General features: G+C 48.3%; 1 protein-coding gene across 3 annotated transcripts; it reads left to right on the top strand.

The window, feature by feature from the left end:
* The first annotated feature begins 3350 nt into the window (after window positions 1-3350).
* On the top strand, window positions 3351-25285 carry pgap6 (post-glycosylphosphatidylinositol attachment to proteins 6). 3 transcript variants are annotated; one of them, XR_014631205.1, is made up of 14 exons: window positions 3351-3484; window positions 6829-7006; window positions 7594-7795; window positions 7922-8049; window positions 8297-8562; window positions 9949-10235; window positions 11672-11768; window positions 13392-13506; window positions 13621-13763; window positions 15326-15504; window positions 19222-19368; window positions 20273-20389; window positions 21648-25187; window positions 25240-25285. XR_014631205.1 is itself a non-coding variant. In XM_084462328.1 (13 exons), exons 1-13 carry the CDS (start codon window positions 3430-3432, stop codon window positions 21939-21941), a joined length of 2208 nt encoding a protein of 735 aa, XP_084318454.1. In that variant the 5' UTR covers window positions 3351-3429; the 3' UTR covers window positions 21942-25250. The 3 variants fall into 3 exon arrangements, 1 of the variants encoding a protein (XP_084318454.1); XR_014631206.1 differs by having other exon boundaries at window positions 13624-13763; XM_084462328.1 differs by having other exon boundaries at window positions 21648-25250.
* Window positions 25286-25569: the final 284 nt, after the last annotated feature.

Here is a 25569-nt window from a genome sequence, read left to right on the forward strand (position 1 = left end):
GAGGGCTATTGTAGGTAGTTGTAGTTAGGTAGTGAGGGCTATTGTAGGTAGTTGTAGTTAGGTAGTGAGGGCTATTGTAGGTAGTTGTAGTTAGGTAGTGAGGGCTATTGTAGGTAGTTGTAGTTAGGTAGTGAGGGCTATTGTAGGTAGTTGTAGTTAGGTAGTGAGGGCTATTGTAGGTAGTTGTAGTTAGGTAGTGAGGGCTATTGTAGGTAGTTGTAGTTAGGTAGTGAGGGCTATTGTAGGTAGTTGTTGTTAGGTAGTGAGGGCTATTGTAGGTAGTCATCAATGTGGCTGATTTGTTGCTGTTAGCAAGTTAAGTAGTGATGCAAAATTCTTACTTGTTGGTGACGATGTGGTCCTGTGGAGAGAGGTGGTTCTCTGTCTGGAGAGAGGTGGTTCTCTGTCTGGAGAGAGGTGGTTCTCTGTCTGGAGAGAGGTGGTTCTCTGTCTGGAGAGAGGTGGTTCTCTGTCTGGAGAGGTGGTTCTCTGTCTGGAGAGAGGTGGTTCTCTGTCTGGAGAGGTGGTTCTCTATCCTCTGGAGTCTGGACCTTGATGAAGCTTGGTCTTTAAAGCTGTGTATGGGTAGGGTACCAGTGTGTGTGTGACCCTAAGTGTGTGTGTGAGTGTGTGTGGGGGACGGGTACCAGTGTGTGTGTGACCCTACGTGTGTGTGTGAGTGTGTGTGGGGGACTCCAGTGTGATGTCTCAGTATTTATAAGTCAGGAAGAGGCTGTTTCCAGGACAAATATTTGAGAGCAGGATTGGTCAAACACACAAGGTTTACTCTACTGCTGGGCAACCAGGGAGAGAGGGGGGCTAATGGATCCCCTGCCAGGGGACAGTAGAGTGTTGTTACACAGACAGACACACACACACACACACACACACATACACAGCAGTTTGAAAAGGTAAAAGAGTGTGAAATCAGATCACACAGTATTTTGACTTCTGGAGTAGAAACCTTCTTAAAACCAAATCAGGCGGATCAGGACCCCATTCATCCACACACTGTGTACCCCTAACCCATTCATCCACACACTGTGTACCCCTAACCCATTCATCCACACACTGTGTACCCCTAACCCATTCATCCACACACTGTGTAACCCTAACCCATTCATCCACGCACTGTGTACCCCTAACCCATTCATCCACACACTGTGTACCCCTAACCCATTCATCCACACACTGTGTACCCTAACCCATTCATCCACGCACTGTGTACCCCTAACCCATTCATCCACACACTGTGTACCCCTAACCCATTCATCCACACACTGTGTACCCCTAACCCATTCATCCACACACTGTGTACCCCTAACCCATTCATCCACACACTGTGTACCCCTAACCCATTCATCCACACACTGTGTACCCCTAACCCATTCATCCACACACTGTGTAACCCTAACCCATTCATCCACACACTGTGTAACCCTAACCCATTCATCCACACACTGTGTACCCCTAACCCATTCATCCACACACTGTGTAACCCTAACCCATTCATCCACACACTGTGTACCCCTAACCCATTCATCCACACACTGTGTAACCCTAACCCATTCATCCACGCACTGTGTACCAACCTCCAGCACAGGAACCCAAAGAGCAGTCTCTGAGATCAGGGGGCATATTTGGGCTTTTCAGTCACAGGTAGCATGTTAAGCTCAATGGATGAGTCACCTGAGAGATGAGATTCAAAAAAAATCCCAGGGGAGCAAAATGCACCCCTTGCTCGTGCACCCCTGGTAATACGTGGATAATACCAGGGATGGCAGGTATGGTATGGTAGGGCCTGAGTCAGGTATATACAGCTACATGTAGGGCTCATAATACCAGTCAGGTATCAGCCCTAATCTAACCCTCTCAGACACAGCTACAGCAGGGCCTCATTAACAGGATTATTAATTGATCCAGGGGATCAGCTGTCCTTGTGTGTGTGTGTCTGTGAGTGTGTGTGTGTGTGTGTGTGTGTCTGTGAGTGTGTGTGTGTGTGTGTGTGTGTCTCTGAGTGTGTCTGCATACTTGTGTGCCTAACAGGCGGTGTAATTGATGCTGGTGGCTCTTGAGAGCTGACATATTGCTACTATTGATCTTTACTCCTAAAATCAATACAGAACTGTGTGCTTACCTCAGTCGGAGGCAAGGAGACGGTGGAGAGGCTCGTCCAGGGAGGTCGGGATGCACTGATAATGGGACACACTCACCTACACTACTATCTCTCTCTCTCTCTCACACACACACACACACACACACACACACACACACACACACACACACACACACACAACTACACTACTATCTCTCTCTCTCTCTCTCTCTCTCTCTCTCTCTCTCTCTCTCTCAGGTCATCTGTCAAATGATAATGGACATAATAATGTCCCTGCATTAGCATTGTGAAGTATCTGCCATCATATATCACGATTCTGTCAAATATATCATTTCAAAAAGTATTTCTTTATATAGGCATCTTAGTTTCATTATAGCGGAGCAGGTGATATTTGCTCTTATGTGGTATTCATTTTGTTCAAAAGTTTGCGATCGTACAGCCAGGCTAGAGCTCCAGGAACCCCTATGCCAAGCCGAGCTGCATCACATTCTGGGCCGGCCACATGATGTAGCTCGGCTTGGCATAGGTGTACGCTATATTATACCTCCATAGGTGTAAGCTATTACTACATCCATAGGTGTACGCTTTTACTACATCCATAGGGGTACGCTATTACTACATCCATCGGTGTACGCTATTACTACATCCATAGGGGTACGCTATTAATACATCCATAGGTGTACGCTATTACTACATCCATAGGGGTACGCTATTAATACATCCATAGGTGTACGCTATTAATACATCCATAGGTGTACGCTATTAATACATCCATAGGTGTACGCTATTAATACATCCATAGGTGTACGCTATTAATACATCCATAGGGGTACGCTATTAATACATCCATAGGGGTACGCTATTAATACATCCATAGGGGTACGCTATTAATACATCCATAGGTGTACGCTATTAATACATCCATAGGGGTACGCTATTAATACATCCATAGGGGTACGCTATTAATACATCCATAGGTGTACGCATTATACCTCCATAGGTGTACGCTATTAATACATCCATAGGGTTAGGGTTAGGGTTAAAAGGCCGTGTAAAGAAAGGCGTACCTCTATTAATACATCCATGACGTCACTGATAAATGAGGCGCGAACTTCCGTGATCGTCATGCGTTGTTTACCTCGGAACCCGGAAGCAGATCAGCTGTGTAGCCAGCTAGCTTAGTGCTAGCTCAGTGCTAGTAGTGCTAGCTTAGTGCTAGCTAGTAGTGCTAATAGTGCTAGCTAGTTAGCTGGGCCAGTACGGAACATGTGATTTTTTGTAAGAATACAAAAGAGTTTCCTAATGACAGGAAAATGGGGGTTGACATTATATGTTGGTTGCTCCTTTGTACCATGACAGCTGTGCGAGGTGAGTTTTCTGATCATCTTCAGGCTCATTTGTAGTTAGTAGCTAGTAGCGTTAGTGGGTTAGGGTTAGGGTCAGTCTAGAGCAGGGGTCTCAAACTCGCGGCCCGCGGGCCATTTGCAGCCCGCCACACCACTCCATCCGGCCCGCGACATGATGTCAGAAATATCATGTAATCCGGCCCGCAAAATAATTTATTGTAAACGGCGCCGGCAGGCAGGCCTACAATGCAGAGCGCGAGGTGAATGCTGAATACAGTCACAGGTGCAATCAATCTGCACGCGACTATGAACAATGAACGGAATGCAGCTCGCCACCGAAAGGCTGTTTTCATGGTTAACTAACGTTAGGAACACAGACAGTTTCAAGAAATATTGACATTTCAGTATTAGTATAGAGTTCAATGGAAATACTACCTGCCTGATATGCAAGAAAAAAGTCGCCGTTCTAAAGGAATATAATGTCAAGAGCTATTCATTACTAAACATGGAGAACAGTGTCATAGGGAGACGAGAGGAAAAAACGAGCCACACAGCTGAGAGGGCTAACGTCTCAGCCGTCTTTCAAGATAAGTGTTTGGCAAGAAATAGAGTAGTAGCCTACAAATGTATTTAAGTGTCTGGTAAGAAATGGAAACAAACTTGAACTTTAATAAATGCAAGTACAGGTCCAGGGCAGGCTTACAGTAGTGATGCATCTTGCAGCTAAAACAGAGTAAAGTACAAATGTAGGCTATTCAAGATAAAATAAAAGTAAGGAAAAAAGATTTGCAGCGCTAACTGTTAAAATATATTAAAATGAATGGAAACTGGTCTGAATTTGTATGATGAAAATGTTAGTTATGGAATAGTCTTGCAACATTTAGAGATTGAGTTGTGAGTCTAGTTATGGAAATGAAAAATAACATTTTCCAAAATATTGCACTTTCTTATAGTTAGTAGTAGTTGAAGTTGACATTGAAGTGGCCCTCCTATGAGTTGACGAAACCAACAGTGGCCCCAAGCCAATTTGAGTTTGAGACCCCTGGTCTAGAGTATGGCTGCTATCTTCTAACCCTAACCCTCACCCTAACCCGTTAGCCCGTCTAGAGTATGGCTGCTATCTTCTCACCCTCACCCTCACCCTCACCCTAACCCGTTAGCCCGTCTAGAGTATGGCTGCTATCTTCTCACCCTCACCCTCACCCTAACCCGTTAGCCAGTCTAGAGTATGGCTGCTATCTTCTCAGTAGCATTAAAACAAGCAATAACATCAATAAACCTGTAGGAGTAACTTGGGAATTAACATAGCGCTGCAACTTGGGATCCTGGAGGGTTAGGGTTAACCTCTAACCCTAACCTGGAGGGCTGGAGGGTTAGGGTTAACCTCTAACCCTAACCCTATCCTGGAGGGGGGCTACTGTCACCCAACCCTAACCCTAACCCTAACCCAACCCTAACCCTAACCCTATTAGCAACCCAGTTTAAACCAACACAACTCCGCTAGGTTTGAACACCGGCATGTTTAGAGGTCACTTTAAGATACAAAGTAAGCTGTTATCACCAAGCGTTGTCTAGTTTTATACATTTAGTGCTACAGTTTTTGTGACGTTGTCGCCTCAGAGTGGGTGTTAACGTAGTATAGGGTTAGGGGTAAGAGGTTAGGGGTTAGGGGTTAGAGGTTAGGGTTAGCTCGCTAGTTATATCACTAACACTAACAGCTAGTTATATCACTAACAGCTAGTTATATCACTATTACTAACAGTAACAGTATGGCACTAGTAAATACTGAGCTAGCTAGCTAGTGCTAACTCAGTCTAGTTGGCCTCACTGGGGCCCCTATAGCTAGCTAGCTAGTGCTAACTCAGTCTAGTTGGCCTCACTGGGGCCCCTATAGCTAGCTAGCTAGTGCTAACTCAGTCTAGTTGGCCTCACTGGGGCCCCTATAGCTAGCTAGCTAGTGCTAACTCAGTCTAGTTGGCCTCACTGGGGCCCCTATAGCTAGCTAGCTAGTGCTAACTCAGTCTAGTTGGCCTCACTGGGGCCCCTATAGCTAGCTAGCTAGTGCTAACTCAGTCTAGTTGGCCTCACTGGGGCCCCTATAGCTAGCTAGTGCCATCTCTCCCGTGCCGCTAGACCTGGTGATCGGTCTGCCTCTGTTAGCACCAGCTAGAATAACATGAGCCAGCTAGCTGTCTTCTGTGTTATAGTTAGACTAAGCCTCGCATATGAGCTAACACTAACTGTGTTAACATGCATGCTAGGCTACGTTACTGGCAACGTTAGAGTGGGGCTGTGGGATGTTTTATGGTTTGCCTGCCTACCTCTTTGCATATGTCTGTATCTGTCTGCCTGCCTGTCTGTCTGTATCTGCCTGTCTGTATGCCCGTCTGCCTGCTGTCTTTCGGTCTGCCTGCCTGCCTGTCTGTATCTGTCTGTCTGTATGCCCGTCTGCCTGCCTGCCTGTCTGTATCTGCCTGTCTGTATGCCCGTCTTCCTGCCTGCCTGTCTGCCTGCTGTCTTTCGGTCTGCCTGTCTGTATCTGTCTGTATCTGTCTGCCTGCCTGTCTGTATGTCCGTCTGCCCGTCTGTCTGTCTGTCTGTGTCTGTGCGTGTCCTGTCGGGAGCTATGTAGCTAGTCTAGTCTATAGTTGATGTAATGTGTAATCTGTGTGTGCAGGTGAGTTGTTTGTATCAGAGTTATAGTTGATGTAATGTGTAATCTGTGTGTGCAGGTGAGTTGTTAGGGTTAGCTAGTCTAGTCTATAGTTGATGTAATGTGTAATCTGTGTGTGCAGGTGAGTTGTTAGGGTTAGGGTTAGCTAGTCTAGTCTATAGTTGATGTAATGTGTAATCTGTGTGTGCAGGTGAGTTGTTAGGGTTAGCTAGTCTAGTCTATAGTTGATGTAATGTGTAATCTGTGTGTGCAGGTGAGTTGTTAGGGTTAGGGTTAGCTAGTCTAGTCTATAGTTGATGTAATGTGTAATCTGTGTGTGCAGGTGAGTTGTTAGGGTTAGGGTTAGCTAGTCTAGTCTATAGTTGATGTAATGTGTAATCTGTGTGTGCAGGTGAGTTGTTAGGGTTAGCTAGTCTAGTCTATAGTTGATGTAATGTGTAATCTGTGTGTGCAGGTGAGTTGTTAGGGTTAGGGTTAGCTAGTCTAGTCTATAGTTGATGTAATGTGTAATCTGTGTGTGCAGGTGAGTTGTTAGGGTTAGGGTTAGCTAGTCTAGTCTATAGTTGATGTAATGTGTAATCTGTGTGTGCAGGTGAGTTGTTAGGGTTAGGGTTAGCTAGTCTAGTCTATAGTTGATGTAATGTGTAATCTGTGTGTGCAGGTGAGATGTAATGTGTAATCTGTGTGTGCAGGTGAGGTGTTTATATCACAGTTGTCCTCCAAGCCTGCTCAGAAGCTGTCCCGCTACAGTTGGTATGGTAACGTGCGTCTGCAGCAGTTTCACATCCCGCCCGATGTCGCGGTCGCGCGCTGGCTTCTCTCCGTAACTAAGGGCAACGGCTTTCACTGTGGACAGCACAACGTCACCATGTAGGTTACCATGACGCCCGCTCCCTCCTTAGTGTGTTCTGTTACAGCTATATGAGATGGGGTTCTGTCTGGTTCTGTTACAGCTATATGAGATGGGGTTCTGTCTGGTTCTGTTACAGCTATATGAGAGGGGGTTCTGTCTGGTTCTGTTACAGCTATATGAGATGGGGTTCTGTCTGGTTCTGTTACAGCTATATGAGAGGGGGTTCTGTCTGGTTCTGTTACAGCTATATGAGATGGGGTTCTGTCTGGTTCTGTTACAGCTATATGAGATGGGGTTCTGTCTGGTTCTGTTACAGCTATATGAGATGTGGTTCTGTCTGGTTCTGTTAAAGCTATATGAGATGGGGTTCTGTCTGGTTCTGTTACAGCTATATGAGATGGGGTTCTGTCTGGTTCTCTTACAGCTATATGAGAGGGGGTTCTGTCTGGTTCTGTTAAAGCTATATGAGAGGGGGTTCTGTCTGGTTCTGTTACAGCTATATGAGATGGGGTTCTGTCTGGTTCTGTTACAGCTATATGAGATGGGGTTCTGTATGGTTCTGTTACAGCTATATGAGAGGGGGTTCTGTCTGGTTCTCTTACAGCTATATGAGATGGGGTTCTCCTCCAGTCATTGACCCGCTGGGCTCTGTGTTTCCTAATGAGACCTTGTGGAGCCCCGCCCTCTCTCTCACCCTGCTGGTGACATCACACACCTCCATGACCTTTAACCTGTCTGACCCCGCGCCCGGAGACTGGTACCTGGCCGCCCACCTGCCTCGAGATGATGGACGCATAGAGCAGAAGGTGTGTGTGTGCGTGTGTATCCACGTATGTGTGTGCTGCACACATCACTGTGTAAAAAATGCAGTGTTATTGAAAAGGTTTATCCGTGTGTGTGTGTGTGTGTGTGTGTGTGCGCGCGCGCTACAGGGTTTTCCTTCGTGTTCCTACTTCTTCCAACCTCAGCTGTCAATCAGGCGAGCTGTGGACACACCCATCCTGGAACAGGCCACACCCCTAACCCAGACCGCTACCCGAGACAGACCTGCTCGTTTCAAGTAAGGAGTGCTTGTGTGTGTGCATGTGAGAGATGCTCTCCATATTGTTTCTGTGAACAGATGTAGTAATAATAATAATAATAATAATAATAGCATGTAAAAAAAGTACTTTTCATTCTGAAATCTCAAATTGCATGTGTGTGCGTTTGTGTGTCTGTGTGTGCGTGTCTGTGTGTGTGCGTGCGTGCATGTGCGTGCATGTGCGTGCGTGTGTGCGTGTGTGTGTGTGTGTGTGCGTGTGTTACAGGGTGTTTGTTCCAGAGTTCGTGTCGTCTCTGTCTCTGTCTGTGACGGACTGTTCGCTAGAGGAGGACTTGGAGGACCACGCGTGCTCGCTGGTCCTGAGGCTAGGCTCCGCCTCTCTGAAGGAGGGATCTGTGACGGTGAACTGCTCCTCCGCCCGCTGCTCCGCCACGCTCCCCGCCCCCCCATGGAACTCCTGGATACGCGTTGTCGTGGAGAATGTCCTTGACAACCATACTGCTACCTTCAGCATCACGGCCAACAACACAGGTGAGCAGTAAAACACACATCCTGTATACCTGGTAACCCTAACACATCCTGTATACCTGGTAACCCTAACACACATCCTGTATACCTGGTAACCCTAACACACATCCTGTATACCTGGTAACCCTAACACACATCCTGTATACCTGGTAACCCTAACACACATCCTGTATACCTGGTAACCCTAACACACATCCTGTATACCTGGTAACCCTAACACACATCCTGTATACCTGGTAACCCTAACACACATCCTGTATACCTGGTAACCCTAACACACATCCTGTATACCTGGTAACCTTAACACACATCCGGTATACCTGGTAACCCTAACACACATCCTGTATACCTGGTAACCCTAACACACATCCTGTATACCTGGTAACCCTAACACACATCCTGTATACCTGGTAACCCTAACACACATCCTGTATACCTGGTAACCCTAACACACATCCTGTATACCTGGTAACCTTAACACACATCCTGTATACCTGGTAACCTTAACACACATCCTGTATACCTGGTAACCCTAACACACATCCTGTATACCTGGTAACCCTAACACACATCCTGTATACCTGGTAACCTTAACACATCCTGTATACCTGGTAACCCTAACACATCCTGTATACCTGGTAACCCTAACACACATCCTGTATACCTGGTAACCTTAACACATCCTGTATACCTGGTAACCCTAACACACATCCTGTATACCTGGTAACCTTAACACATCCTGTATACCTGGTAACCCTAACACATCCTGTATACCTGGTAACCCTAACACACATCCTGTATACCTGGTAACCTTAACACACATCCTGTATACCTGGTAACCCTAACACACATCCTGTATACCTGGTAACCCTAACACACATCCTGTATACCTGGTAACCCTAACACACATCCTGTATACCTGGTAACCCTAACACACATCCTGTATACCTGGTAACCCTAACACACATCCTGTATACCTGGTAACCCTAACACACATCCTGTATACCTGGTAACCCCTAACACACATCCTGTATACCTGGTAACCCTAACACACATCCTGTATATCTGGTAACCCTAACACACATCCTGTATACCTGGTAACCCTAACACACATCCTGTATACCTGGTAACCCTAACACACATCCTGTATACCTGGTAACCCTAACACACATCCTGTATACCTGGTAACCCTAACACACATCCTGTATACCTGGTAACCCCTAACACACATCCTGTATACCTGGTAACCCTAACACACATCCTGTATACCTGGTAACCTTAACACACATCCTGTATACCTGGTAACCCTAACACTTTCTGTACCTGTATTAATGTTTGATCAATGTGTGTGCGTGCGTGCGTACATGTGCGTGCGTGTGTGTGTGTCAGTGGGCTGTAGGCCGAGGAGTGAGGGTCTTAAGGGAGATGATGACATCACCAGGCTCCGTGGCAACAGCAGCCTGGCTTCTGAGATGGGCGTCCATGGTAACGTGCGGTCGGAGTGTGTGTGCAACGTTCCGGTGCTGCAGGAGGAGCTGGACGTCCTATCGCTGCGCTTCTCTCCCGTCACCGGGGGCAACGTCAACGTGACACACACACATCCAACACTGCTCCGCTACCCGCTACACACACTCTCCAGCGGGGGCACCCTCAACCTGCAGCTCTCACTCAACACTGTGAGTTACAGACCAGTAAACTAGCCTATAGCTTCCCCTGGACCAGTAAACTAGCCTATAGCTTCCCCCGGACCAGTAAACTAGCCTATAGCTTCCCCCGGACCAGTAAACTAGCCTATAGCTTCCCCTGGACCAGTTAACTAGCCTATAGCTTCCCCCGGACCAGTAAACTAGCCTATAGCTTCCCCTGGACCAGTAAACTAGCCTATAGCTTCCCCCGGACCAGTAAACTAGCCTATAGCTTCCCCTGGACCAGTAAACTAGCCTATAGCTTCCCCTGGACCAGTAAACTAGTCTATAGCTTCCCCCGGACCAGGAAACTAGCCTATAGCTTCCCCTGGACCAGGAAACTAGCCTATAGCTTCCCCTGGACCAGTAAACTAGCCTATAGCTTCCCCTGGACCAGTAAACTAGCCTATAGCTTCCCCTGGACCAGGAAACTCTGTTCAGGCAAGTGCCTCATGCAGTTGTCTGATCGGACAAGTAAAAAATAGCCTATAGTTGAAGTGTGATTAATATGTAACGTTATCTACAAAAAATACAGTGTAGAAACACAACCTGGAGCTAGGCTACACCCAGTAACACCCAGTAGCCTAGGCTACACCCAGTAACACCCAGTAGCCTAGGCTACACCCAGTAACACCCAGTAGCCTAGGCTACACCCAGTAACACCCAGTAGCCTAGGCTACACCCAGTAACACCCAGTAGCCTAGGCTACACCCAGTAGCTACACCCAGTAGCCTAGGCTACACCCAGTAGCTACACCCAGTAGCCTAGGCTACACCCAGTAGCTACACCCAGTAGCTACACCCAGTAGCTACACCCAGTAGCCTAGGCTACACCCAGTAACACCCAGTAGCCTAGGCTACACCCAGTAGCTACACCCAGTAGCCTAGGCTACACCCAGTAGCTACACCCAGTAGCCTAGCCTATGTTTGAGCCGAAGTGGAGCCTCCATCTACGTAGTAACTTACGCGCTGCTGTTTGTCAGTCTGCAAGCATCATTTGTCAAGGAGACGGCCCACATCATAAGGGTTAGGGTTTATGCCCTAATCCTAACCCTAACCCTAACCCTAACCCCACATCATAAGAGCGAGTATCTACAACATGCGAATCAGAGGCGCTGCCCTGACTGACTGTTCAGTAGAGGTGATAATGGACATGTTATACCTGTGCTGCAACTTTCTGGCTCTGTGCTACAGAACTATCAACCCCTGTAGCACCAGTGCTATGTGCTAAACAAGTTAATGTACAGCCCTGCACACACACACGCATGCACACACACACACGCATGCACACACACACACGCACGCACACACACACACACACGCACGCACGCACGCACGCACACACACACACACACACACACACACACACACACACACACACACACAGGGATTGTACAGCTGAAGTATGGAGGTGTGTGTTTGTTCCAGACTAACGTGACAGTGGGGTCCAGCAGCAGAGTCTTGGCCTGTCTCTCTCCTTGGAGTCCTGTACTGACCATCAACCCCTCCCAGCCCTGCCACACAGGTAACACACACACACACACACACACACACACACTGACTATCAACCCCCCCCAGCCCTGCCACACAGGTAACTATCAACCCCTCCCAGCCCTGCCACACAGGTAACTATCAACCCCTCCCAGCCCTGCCACACAGGTAACTATCAACCCCTCCCAGCCCTGCCACACAGGTAACTATCAACCCCTCCCAGCCCTGCCACACAGGTAACTATCAACCCCCCCCAGCCCTGCCACACAGGTAACTATCCACCCCTCCCAGCCCTGCCACACAGGTAACTATCGACCCCTCCCAGCCCTGCCACACAGGTAACTATCAACCCCTCCCAGCCCTGCCACACAGGTAACTATCAACCCCTCCCAGCCCTGCCACACAGGTAACTATCAACCCCTCCCAGCCCTGCCACACAGGTAACTATCAACCCCTCCCAGCCCTGCCACACAGGTAACTATCAACCCCCCCCAGCCCTGCCACACAGGTAACTATCAACCCCTCCCAGCCCTGCCACACAGGTAACTATCAACCCCTCCCAGCCCTGCCACACAGGTAACTATCAACCCCCCCCAGCCCTGCCACACAGGTAACTATCAACCCCTCCCAGCCCTGCCACACAGGTAACTATCAACCCCTCCCAGCCCTGCCACACAGGTAACTATCAACCCCTCCCAGCCCTGCCACACAGGTAACTATCAACCCCTCCCAGCCCTGCCACACAGGTAACTACAGGGCTCTAAGCTAACATTTTTCACTAGGAGCACATGTGCTCCTAAATGAAAAAATGTAGGAGCACAGAAAGAAATGTAGGAGCGCAACGAAAATTTTGAAATAACACACACTTCATCAGGTGCATTGGTCCTAATGAAGACTATACTATTCCCACACACTTCATCAGGTGCATTGGTCCTAATGAAGACTATACTATTCCCACACACTTCATCAAGTGCATTGGTCCTAATGAAGACTATGGCCCAATCCCAATACCCCCCCTTAGCCCTAGCCCTTGGCCCCACTAGGGGGCATATCGAGGGCTAGTGGACGTTCAAACAGCCCTCCAAAACCAGGGTTTTCAGATGCTGACTTGAAACCGAGGGGTAGATGAAAATTCACACAATCTTCATTTTGTTAACGTTACTGGCAGGGGCATTCGGCGTCTGCACAGTGGTTTTTGAGTGAGGGCAGCTGAGCTGTCATCGCGCGTCATCGCGAGAGTTCTGCGCGTTGCAGTCGTGGGACTTAAAAAAAAAAAAAGTTGTGGGACTTGTAGTTTTGTATACGGGTGCGTAAGCCCTGCCACACAGGTAACACACACACACACACACACACTGACTATCAACCCCTCCCAGCCCTGCCACACAGGTAACACACACACACACACACACACACTGACTATCAACCCCTCCCAGCCCTGCCACACAGGTAACACACACACACACACACACACATAGACTAACGATATAGTCAACACAAAACACTGTATTAATGTGTGTGTGTGCGTGTGTGCGTGCGTGCGTGCGTGCGTGTGTGTGTGTGTGTGTGTGTGTGCGCGTGCGTGTGTGCGTGTGTGTGTGTGTGTGTGTGTGTGTGTGTGTGTGTGTGCGCGTGCGTGTGTGCGTGTGTGTGTGTGTAGCGTTATTCTCAGGTTATGCTGTTAGTGTGAATAGCAGTGTTCCCAAAGCTGCAGTCAGAGTCCCCTTCCCCCAGTCTGCTACCTGGTTCCTTACTCTGCTGCTGGTCTGCAACAGGTAACGCGCACACACACACACACACGCACACACACACACACACACACACACACACGCACTGTCAAAGGATTTCATGTGGAATGCAGTTTGTGTGTGTGTACATATGTTCCACAGTAGTGACTGCATCAGTGCACCTGTGGTTGCCGTGGTTCCAGAGGTGCTGGTGACTCCGTGCGTGGAAGACTGCGGGACATACGGAGAATGTCGTCTCATGAGATCATACAGCTTCCTCTACGCTGCTTGTGTCTGCAAGGCTGGTAGGACTCTCTCTTGGGTTAGGGTTAGGGTTAGGGTTAGAGGGTTAGGGTTAGGGTTAGGGTTAGGGTTAGAGGGTTAGGGTTAGGGTTAGAGGGTTAGGGTTAGGGGTCTGCAAGGCTGGTAGGACTCTCTCTTGCTTGAGTGGGTTAGAGCAGGGTTGGTAGTAACTGCTCTCTCTGGAGTGGGCTAGGGTGGGGTTGGTAGTAACTGCTCTCTCTGGAGTGGGCTAGGGTGGGGTTGGTAGTAACTGCTCTCTCTGGAGTGGGCTAGGGTGGGGTTGGTAGTAACTGCTCTCTCTGGAGTGGGCTAGGGTGGGGTTGGTTATAACTCTCTCTGGAGTGGGCTAGGGTGGGGTTGGTATTAACTGCTCTCTCTGGAGTGGGCTAGGGTGGGGTTGGTTATAATAACTCTCTCTGGAGTGGGCTAGGGTGGGGTTGGTTATAACTCTCTCTGGAGTGGGCTAGGGTGGGGTTGGTTATAACTCTCTGGAGTGGGCTAGGGTGGGGTTGGTTATAACTCTCTCTGGAGTGGGCTAGGGTGGGGTTGGTAATAACTCTCTCTGGAGTGGGCTAGGGTGGGGTTGGTAATAACTCTCTCTGGAGTGGGCTAGGGTGGGGTTGGTTATAATAACTCTCTCTGGAGTGGGCTAGGGTGGGGTTGGTTATAACTCTCTCTGGAGTGGGCTAGGGTGGGGTTGGTTATAACTCTCTCTGGAGTGGGCTAGGGTGGGGTTGGTTATAACTCTCTCTGGAGTGGGCTAGGGTGGGGTTGGTAGTAACTGCTCTCTCTGGAGTGGGCTAGGGTGGGGTTGGTAATAACTCTCTCTGGAGTGGGCTAGGGTGGGGTTGGTAATAACAACTCGCTCTCTCTCTCTCTCTCTCTCTCTCTCTCTCAGGCTGGTGAGGGTGGGGTTGGTAGTAACAGCTCTCTCTCTCTCTCTCTCTCTCTCTCAGGCTGGTGAGGGTGGGGTTGGTAGTAACAGCTCTCTCTCTCTCTCTCTCTCTCAGGCTGGTGAGGGTGGGGTTGGTAGTAACAGATCTCTCTCTCTCTCTCAGGCTGGTGAGGGTGGTGTTGGTAGTAACAGCTCTCTCTCTCTCTCTCTCTCTCTCTCTCAGGCTGGTGAGGGTGGGGTTGGTAGTAACAGCTCTCTCTCTCTCTCTCTCTCTCTCTCTCAGGCTGGTGAGGGTGGTGTTGGTAGTAACAGCTCTCTCTCTCTCTCTCTCTCTCTCTCAGGCTGGTGAGGGTGGGGTTGGTAGTAACAGCTCTCTCTCTCTCTCTCTCTCTCTCAGGCTGGTGAGGGTGGGGTTGGTAGTAACAGCTCTCTCTCTCTCTCTCTCTCTCTCTCAGGCTGGAGTGGGTGGGGTTGGTAGTAACAGCTCTCTCTCTCTCTCTCTCTCTCTCTCTCTCTCTCTCTCTCTCTCTCTCTCTCAGGCTGGTGAGGGTGGGGTTGGTAGTAACAGCTCTCTCTCTCTCTCTCTCTCTCTCTCTCAGGCTGGAGTGGGTGGGGTTGGTAGTAACAGCTCTCTCTCTCTCTCTCTCTCTCTCTCTCTCTCTCTCTCAGGCTGGAGTGGGTGGGGTTGCACTGATGACTCATCAGCCCAGTCATATGGTCGCCAGGTAACAGCTGTGCTTCTGCTCACGCTCAGTAACCTGCTCTTCCTGCCTCCAATCCTGCTTGCCGTGCAACGACGCTACTTCACTGAAGCCTCTGTCTACCTCTTCACCATGGTGTTCTCCACGGTAACACACACACACACACACACATACATACACACATAAGCACACGCACATACACACATACACACACCTTGTAACCTCCCGAGTTGGAATAAAGAGGTGGAGCACAGTAAACCATGTCCAGGCAGGTTGCGGTTAAGCGCCTTGCCGCGTTTATTAGAACAAACAAAAAATCAAAACTGAAAAATATCGGTTGTCGGGCAGGCCGGGGTTCCGTTCTCCCGGGCTCAGAGTGCACGGTAGCACAGGGGTGTGGCTCTGGTTCCTGTAGGCGACAGGGAAACAAACGTTAGCAGGGTGAGAAGAGAGCGACGGCAGCACGTTCCAGCCTGCTACTCACAGAGTCCAAAGACTAGCGAGGGCTTCCTCGGCCGGGCCTCTTGCTGCGTGCAGGCTCACTAGTGCAGCCGGTGATCGCTCGTTGCCTGGGCAACCATGAACGGCCTGTAGACGCCTTCAACTACCTGGCCCCGCTACCTGGCCCCGCTACCTGGCCCTGCTACCTGGCCCTGCTACCTGGCCCTGCTACCTGGCCCTGTTACCTGGCCCTGTTACCTGGCCCTGTTACCTGGCCCCGCTACCTGGCCCTGCTACCTGGCCCTGTTACCTGGCCCTGCTACCTGGCCCTGCTACCTGGCCCTGCTACCTGGCCCTGCTACCTGGCCCTGCTACCTGGCCCTGCTACCTGGCCCTGTTACCTGGCCCTGTTACCTGGCCCTGCTACCTGGCCCTGCTACCTGGCCCTGCTACCTGGCCCTGCTACCTGGCCCTGCTACCTGGCCCTGTTACCTGGCCCTGCTACCTGGCCCTGTTACCTGGCCCTGCTACCTGGCCCTGTTACCTGGCCCTGTTACCTGGCCCTCCTACCTGGCCCTCCTACCTGGCCCTGCTACCTGGCCCTGTTACCTGGCCCTGCTACCTGGCCCTGCTACCTGGCCCTGTTACCTGGCCCTGCTACCTGGCCCTGTTACCTGGCCCTGCTACCTGGCCCTGCTACCTGGCCCTGCTACCTGGCCCTGCTACCTGGCCCTGCTACCTGGCCCTGCTAGGCCCTGCTACCTGGCCCTGTTACCTGGCCCTGCTACCTGGCCCTGCTACCTGGCCCTGCTACCTGGCCCTGCTACCTGACCCTGTTACCTGGCCCTGCTACCTGGCCCTGTTACCTGGCCCTGCTACCTGGCCCTGCTACCTGGCCCTGTTACCTGGCCCTGCTACCTGGCCCTGTTACCTGGCCCTGTTACCTGGCCCTGCTACCTGGCCCTGCTACCTGGCCCTGCTACCTGGCCCCGCTGTCCAAGGTTCTGACGGGGACTGGGCTGCCTGGTCGCGAACTCTCTGGCCTTTTCACCTCGGGCCGCTGTCCATGGTGCTGAACCCGCTTTTTACGCATGGTGGGGCCTGTGTTTTTACGCATGGTGGGGCCTGTGTTGTGTTTTACGCATGGTGGGGCCTGTGTTTTTACGCATGGTGGGGCCTGTGTTGTGTTTTACGCATGGTGGGGCCTGTGTTTTACGCATGGTGGGGCCTGTATTGTGTTTTTACGCATGGTGGGGCCTGTGTTGTGTTTTACGCATGGTGGGGCCTGTGTTTTTACGCATGGTGGGGCCTGTGTTTTACGCATGGTGGGGCCTGTGTTTTTACGCATGGTGGGGCCTGTGTTTTTACGCATGGTGGGGCCTGTGTTTTACGCATGGTGGGGCCTGTGTTTTTACGCATGGTGGGGCCTGTGTTTTACGCATGGTGGGGCCTGTGTTTTTACGCATGGTGGGGCCTGTGTTTTACGCATGGTGGGGTCTGTGTTTTACGCATGGTGGGGCCTGTGTTTTTACGCATGGTGGGGCCTGTGTTTTTACGCATGGTGGGGCCTGTGTTGTGTTTTTACGCATGGTGGGGCCTGTGTTTTACGCATGGTGGGGCCTGTGTTTTTACGCATGGTGGGGCCTGTGTTGTGTTTTTACGCATGGTGGGGCCTGTGTTTTTACGCATGGTGGGGCCTGTGTTTTTACGCATGGTGGGGCCTGTGTTTTCACGCATGGTGGGGCCTGTGTTTTACGCATGGTGGGGCCTGTGTTTTACGCATGGTGGGGCCTGTGTTTTACGCATGGTGGGGCCTGTGTTTTACGCATGGTGGGGCCTGTGTTTTACGCATGGTGGGGCCTGTGTTTTTACGCATGGTGGGGCCTGTATTGTGTTTTTACGCATGGTGGGGCCTGTATTGTGTTTTTACGCATGGTGGGGCCTGTGTTGTGTTTTACGCATGGTGGGGCCTGTGTTTTTACGCATGGTGGGGCCTGTGTTTTACGCATGGTGGGGCCTGTGTTTTTACGCATGGTGGGGCCTGTGTTTTTACGCATGGTGGGGCCTGTGTTTTACGCATGGTGGGGCCTGTGTTTTTACGCATGGTGGGGCCTGTGTTCCGTGTTCACGCCAAGACCAAGTGAAAAAATCAAGACCAAGTGAAAAATCAACTAATCAAATTAGCCCACACATACAAAACCGCGAACAATGTCGTCATCAGTCGATATGTAACCTAATCTGTAATTTGTCAAACTGCTTAAAAGTGGGCGTAGGGTAAGCCAACATTGGAATTCCCATTGACATTTTAACATTGGGATGGTTTATCCAATCAAAACTTGTCATGACTGTCCCGTCATTCACATCACCTGTCAATCACGTTACCCACTTCAGCTATTTAGCTACTGGCAGCATCAATGAACATGGAAAACAGAGATCTTGAGTATTTGTTGAAAGTTGATTCCAAAATTAAGTGGATTAAACAAGTTTGGGTTACGATATAAGGTAGGTCTTTTGTGATTAATTACCATTTATTGCTTTGCCTAGATTTAATCAGCACTCGAGAGCGTGAACTTTGCTTCCTGGAGCGGTGGGCTAATAGGCCTAGTAGACAAGTAGCCTAAACACTGATTAGTGAATCAGGGGAGTAGGCTATTGAGTGCTGTGTCCTAAGGGGGTGTATTTTATCGTCATGTCATTCCTCTTCGTGGTGCTTGGCCATTGTTGTCATATAATGTCTCTGTAGTTTATTTAGTGTGTCCCTAAAAGCTTGGTTGTTTCGGCCTAAATATTGCCCTCTTATTCGCTCGCTCTCAAATGATTGGCCTTTGTTGACGTGTTAAAAAACATCAGTAGCCTGGGCTCCTGTAGTTTCCTGTATGTCTGTATGTTTTTACATATAAACATGCCACTGCTCAGCGCCCTTCTGGTGCTGGGAAACCTCCCATCAGGGCATGCTTTGAAAGCGCACCCTCCAAAAAATTGTGCGTGCTGCGTGCATGCTTCGTTGGTCCTGGCTTGCCCGGTTCTAGGACCCCCCAGACGCCACTGACGCACATACACACGCACATACACACACACCACCGACATGCAAACACACGCACACACACATACGCACCTACACACATACAAACACACTTACACATACACACGCACAGACATACAAGCATACACGCACACCCACACACACGATCACACATTCTCTTTACTAACATGTATTGTATGGTTTAAGGTAGATTTAAGACATTCTACAGGTGTGTGGGGGGGGTGTGTGTATGTGTGTGTGTGCGTTTGTGTTTGTATGTCTGTATGTGTGTGTGTGTGTGTTTGCATGTCGGTGGTCTGTGTGTATGTGCGTGTGTATGTGCGTCAGTGGCGTCTGGTGGGTCCTTTTAACCTTTTGTGTGTGTGTGTGTTTGTGTGTAGTTCTACCATGCGTGTGACCAGCCAGGTGTAGCAGTGCTGTGCATCATGGACTACAACACGCTGCAGTTCTGTGATTTCCTGGGTTCCGTCTGCTCCATGTGGGTCACTGTCCTCTGTATGGCGCGCTTCAGAGACACACTCAAACACGTAAGACACACACACACACACACCTGCTCAGTGTGGGTCACTGTCCTCTGTATGGCGCGCTTCAGAGACACACTCAAACACGTAAGACACACACACACACACACACACCTGCTCAGTGTGGGTCACTGTCCTCTGTATGGCCTGCTTCAGAGACACACTCAAACACGTAAGACACACACACACACACACCTGCTCAGTGTGGGTCACTGTCCTCTGTATGGCGCGCTTCAGAGACACACTCAAACACGTAAGACACACACACACACACACCTGCTCAGTGTGGGTCACTGTCCTCTGTATGGCCTGCTTCAGAGACACACTCAAACACGTAAGACACACACACACACACACCTGCTCAGTGTGGGTCACTGTCCTCTGTATGGCCTGCTTCAGAGACACACTCAAACACAACTGGTCACGTGACCCGCAACTATGATGGTCTAGCTGATCCCGAGCTCCACGAAAAATCCTCTCATTTTGGTTTAATTGTCGAATTACACTAAAACGAAAATGTATACAGCATAAAAGTTAGGAGGGATGTTTTCAAGTACCAACATTAGAGATTCACCGCTGAAGGAACCAAAGTCCAAGTGAAAAAAATCAGGCATGCGACGGTGAAAACTAGCAACGACAAAACAGCTAACGCGCAAGAAGACGTGGAAAGCATGTGGCAATGAGCGATGGCCCAGAATGCAACATGGCAAGCACAGATGCAGAAACAGACAGACGATGATGGAGATGGGGACGAGGGAGTTTGAGAAACAGACTTAACAGTTTGGCTTGATGGGACAACAAATGGAGAGAGCGGTGAACAATGCCGTAGGAGACCTGAAAGCAACTGTCAACTCACATATGGTAAGACATACACACAGCTAACCTCTGCAAACTGTGTCTGTGTGTGCAGATGCTGTTCATGCTGGGTGCTCTGCTCATTGCCATGGCGATGCAACTGGACCGTCAAGGCCTGTGGAACATGCTGGGGCCCATCCTCTGTGCTGTCCTGGCCATGGTGTCAGCCTGGGTTAGTAACCTGCTCACTAGCTCCTAACTAGGCCTAACCCTAACCCTAACCCTAACCCTAACCCCATCCTCTGTGCTGTCCTGGCCATGGTGTCAGCCTGGGTTAGTAACCTGCTCACTAGCTACTAACTAGGCCTAACCCTAACCCTAACCCTAACCCTAACCCTAACCCTATCCTCTGTGCTGTCCTGGCCATGGTGTCAGCCTGGGTTAGTAACCTGCTCACTAGCTACTAACTAGGCTTAACTGGTCCTGACTGGCCTGATACTGGTCCTGACTGGTCTTATACTGGTCCTGACTGGCCTTATACTGGTCCTGACTGGCCTTATACTGGTCTTATACTGGTCCTAACAAGCTTTAAAGAGTCTACAGACAAGTTTTCACTTTCCCTCCTCTGTCCCCCCCTTGTGGTTCAAAGTGGTATTGTTGTTTGTGCTGCTGTTAGCTGGTACAGAGTCAGTGCAATAGAACAAACCTGCTTATCAACTCCTTGATCAGAACAGAATATAGTGACTTTCCCCATCAGTCATTTTAGAGAGGCACTGCAAGAAAAGTTGTCTTTTTAGATTATCAGTCTTTTTAGATTATCAGACTTTTTAGATTATCAGACTTTTTAGATTACCAGACTTTCTAGATTATCAGACTTTTTAGATTATCAGACTTTTTAGATTATCAGATTTTTTAGATTATCAGACTTTTTAGATTCAGACTTTTTAGATTATCAGACTTTTTAGATTATCAGATTGAACACTTGTTCATGTGAGGAGCGGACCGCAGCCTGCCATGGGGACTAACGCAGCGAGGGAGATGGAGTCTGTGTGTGTGTGTGTGTGTGTGTGTGTGCATGCGTGAGTGGACGTGTGTGCGAGTGTGAGTGTGTGGGTGAGTGTGGCTGCACGCGCGTGTGTGTGTGTGTGTGTGTGTGTGTGTGTGTGTGTGTGTGTGTGTGTGCGTGCGAGTGAGCGTGAGTGTGTGTGTGTGTTGGAGCTGGTGGCTGACAGAAATAATTAGTGAAAGTGAGGTTTATAAGGAACCGTCTTCCAGTGTAAAAGTTGAAGGCGTCATTTTTCTATAGTCATTATACTGCAATCTGATAAAATAAAAAAAACTTGTCTGTGGTCACTATAGCTAGATCTGACTAGCCTCCTCTGGTGTGTGTGTGTGTGTGTGTGTGTGTGTGTGTGTGTGTGCGCGTGTGCGTGTGTGTGTGTGTGCGTGTGCGTGCGCGTGCGTGTGCGTGTGCGTGTGCGTGCGTGCAGGTGTACCGCGGGGTGCAGAGACGCCAGTGTTACCCCCCCTGCTGGCGGCGCTGGGTGTGGTTCTTGCTCCCGGGAGCCGCCTGTGTTCTGGTGGGGGTGTGTGTGTACGTGTTCGCTGAGACCGAAGGCAACTACCTCTACACACACTCTGTCTGGCATGTCCTGGTGGCCAGCAGCGTGGTGTTCCTGCTGCCGCCCGCACACACACACACACACTCCTGGAGCTGGAGGCCACGCATCTGTGGATACACACTCTGTCAGAGCAGCAAGGAAGAACTCTACACCGTGACTTAGAACACACACACACTCTACACCGTGACTTAGAACACACACACACACTCTACACCGTGACTTAGAACACACACACACTCTACACCGTGACTTAGAACACACACACACTCTACACCATGACTTAGAACACACACACACTCTACACCGTGACTTAGAACACACACACACTCTACACCGTGACTTAGAACACACACACACACTCTACACCGTGACTTAGAACACACACACACACTACACCGTGACTTAGAACACACACACACACTCTACACCGTGACTTAGAACACACACACACTCTACGCCGTGACTTAGAACACACACACACTCTACACCGTGACTTAGAACACACACACACTCTACACCGTGACTTAGAACACACACACACTCTACACCGTGACTTAGAACACACACACACACTCTACACCGTGACTTAGAACACACACACACACTCTACACCTTGACTTAGAACACACACACACTCTACACCGTGACTTAGAACACACACACACACTCTACACCTTGACTTAGAACACACACACACTCTACACCTTGACTTAGAACACACACACACACACTGTCTTCAGGAGCGTCTGGCCACCTCCTATCACTGCTGCTCTGTCATCTGACCAGTCACGCCTTCCTCCTCCTCACCTCTCTCCACCTCCTCCTCCTCCTCCTCCTCCCCTCTCCTCCTATCCTCCTCTACCCATCCATTCCATTTCTTTAAGCACTTACACTCTACACATGCCACTTTAAAGTGATTTGTGTTTGTTTTGGATGATGGGAGGTGTCTAGGTGTGCAGGGTCAGTCTAGTTGTGTGTAAATGGGGACTGGATATGATTGTATTAATCAGATTATTATGCATTTAGTGCCTCTATATTTATATAAATTATTATGCATTTAGTGCCTCTATATTTCCTCTGTCTCTCTCTCTCTCCAGCTCTCTAAGTTCCCATCTTTCTCCAGTCTTTCTCTCTTCCTCTTCACCTCTCTCCTCATGCTGAGGGAGAGATGGACAAATGTTTGTTTATTTCTTCTGAGGTTATAAATATGTTCCTATGCATGATCTCACTTTATATATATCTTCTGTTGATGATCACCTGAGTGTGTGTGTACATTCTTCAGCGTGTGGACATTTTACACTGTGGACATTTTACACTGTGTGGATTATTCTAGAGTGTGTGGACATTTTAGTTTTTGTATGGATAATTTTTAAGGGTGTGGACATTTTAATGTGTGTGGATATTCTTCAGGGTGTGGACATTTTAGAGAGTGTATGGACATTATTCAGGGTGTGGACATTTTGGAGTGTGTGGGGACATTCTAGAGTGTGGAGATTTTAATATGTGTCGACTTTCTTCAGGGTATGGACATTTTAGAGTGTGTATGGACATTCTTCAGGGAGAGGACATTTTAGTGTGTGGACAAGGTGCCTGCACACTGCCCCAACCAACTCCCAACCTTCTAAAAAGGACAGTTGTTAGAATGGTGGAAGTTTAAAATTCAGCTGCAGAATCCAACCAACACTAACAGTCACCAACAGACATGGCACACCAACCCAACGTTGGTGTTGCTTGGGACAGTAAGCAGGTACCTTGACTTTGAGAGTGTGTGTGGACATTCTTCAGGGTGTGGATATCAGGTACCTTTAGAGTGTGTGTGGACATTCTAGAGCAATTGGAATGGAGAGGAAAATACAAAATAATACTTAAATACAATCTAGATATAAATAATAGATTAATTCAAATTCAATTCATGACATCTTTGAGCAGGTTTAAAATAAAATATGAATTGTTATAAAAAGACAATTACTGAAAGAAAGAAAGAAAGAAAGAAAGAAAGAAAGAAAGAAAGAAAGAAAGAAAGAAAGAAAGAAAGAAAGAAAGAAAGAAAGAAAGAAAAATAAAGAAACCCACTGAAACTGAAACATGATAAAAAAATTGAATAGTAATTTGGTGAAATAAAATGAATAATAAGAAAGAAAAAAAACTGTTAATGAAAATTGTAAAATACCAGTGACAGATCTTTTGTAAATAAAAGAAAGAATACTGAATATAATACAACATAAATTATTTGAAATGTAAGTGAAATTCATAAAAAATTGTAAATCTTAAGAAGCTGTGTTTGATTTTTTTTTACATATTAGCCAGTGTAATTTAGATATTTTTTTTTTTTTTTTTTTTTTTTTAAAGCTATGGCTATTTGGGGTTCTTTGGCATGGAATCCCTGTTCTAGTGTGTGGACATTCTAGAGTGTGAACATTCTAGAGTGTGGACATTCTAGAGTGTGAACATTCTAGAGTGTGAACATTCTAGAGTGTGAACATTCTAGAGTGTGGACATTCTAGAGTGTGAACATTCTAGAGTGTGAACATTCTAGAGTGTGGACATTCTAGAGTGTGAACATTCTAGAGTGTGGACATTCTACAGTGTGTGGACATTCTAGATTATGGAGACATTCTACAGTGTGGATATTCTAGAGTGTGAGATCTGATTAACACTAATAGATGGTGATCCTGACAAATTATACACTGGAAGATGATGAGATGTTTGATTGTTCTATTGTATGCTGTTTATCTATTCGGTGATGTTTTTATTCCTAATTTGCTTTATTCACTGCAGCTGCCATATTGGTCAAGTCTGACGTAATTGGTGGTATAGATGCGGAAGTGCCTGTTGACACTAATGTTAAAAGTTCACTATTAAAACACAATTTCAAGAACCAAAATAACAGGATAAATGCACTATCTGGATTACAAACTCATCATTACCAGGCTCCGATTGCTTTTCACTGCCGTTGTTTTCGCGTTTAGAAATACATGGAAGTGAATGCAGCTGACGGCTAACTATGGCTCATTCACTTCCATGTATTTACAAACGCGAAAACTATGGCAGTGAAAAGCAATCGGAGTCTGGTAATGATGAGTTTGTAATCCTGTTATTTTGACTATTTTGATTCTTGAAGTGGTGTTTTTATAGTGAACTTTTAACATTAGTGTCAACAGGTACTTCCACATTCGTACCACCAATTACGTCAGACTTGACCAATATGGCAGCTGCAGTGAATAAAGCGAATTGTTCTGTTTTGACTTTTACTGAAATAAATATGAATAATGAAGACATGCTCCTGAGTTGTGTGTGTGAGGCCCTGTATTCGTCTGTGGTTAAGAGCTGTATTCGTCTGTGGTTAAGAGCTGTATTCGTCTGTGGTTAAGAGCTGTATTCGTCTGTGGTTAAGAGCTGTATTCGTCTGTGGTTAAGAGCTGTATTCGTCTGTGTTAAGAGCTGTATTCGTCTGGTTAAGAGCTGTGAGCTGATGGCTTCACCTCCTGGCTGCACAGCCCGGATGCCCATAAACCAAATGGGAGGCAGAGTAAAGAGGGCCAACGGGATTAAGCATAATCTGCAGAGTGCTGGGCTGGAGCCACATCTGTCTGTGTGTGTGTGTGTGTGAGTGTGTGTGTGTGTGTGTGTTTTCTGGCTTATGTACCATTAATAAATGGGGGACATCGAAAATGTTGATGGAGCTACAGAATGTAAAATGTATTGTGAATGTAAAATAGCTTGTTGTGTACATGCTCTTACACACACACACACACACACACACACACACACACTCACATTCTTGTAGACA

Source organism: Borostomias antarcticus (assembly GCF_949987555.1).
Source record: "Borostomias antarcticus genome assembly, contig: scaffold_131, whole genome shotgun sequence".
Lineage (NCBI taxonomy): Eukaryota > Metazoa > Chordata > Actinopteri > Stomiiformes > Stomiidae > Borostomias > Borostomias antarcticus.

Coding starts and splice junctions, on each gene's coding strand:
- pgap6 (XM_084462328.1), top strand. CDS start 3,430: ATGGGGGTTGACATTATATGTTGGTTGCTCCTTTGTACCATGACAGCT. Junction 3,485..6,828: donor TACCATGACAGCTGTGCGAG/GTGAGTTTTCTG, acceptor CTGTGTGTGCAG/GTGAGGTGTTTATATCACAG. Junction 13,507..13,620: donor CTGCTGCTGGTCTGCAACAG/GTAACGCGCACA, acceptor TATGTTCCACAG/TAGTGACTGCATCAGTGCAC.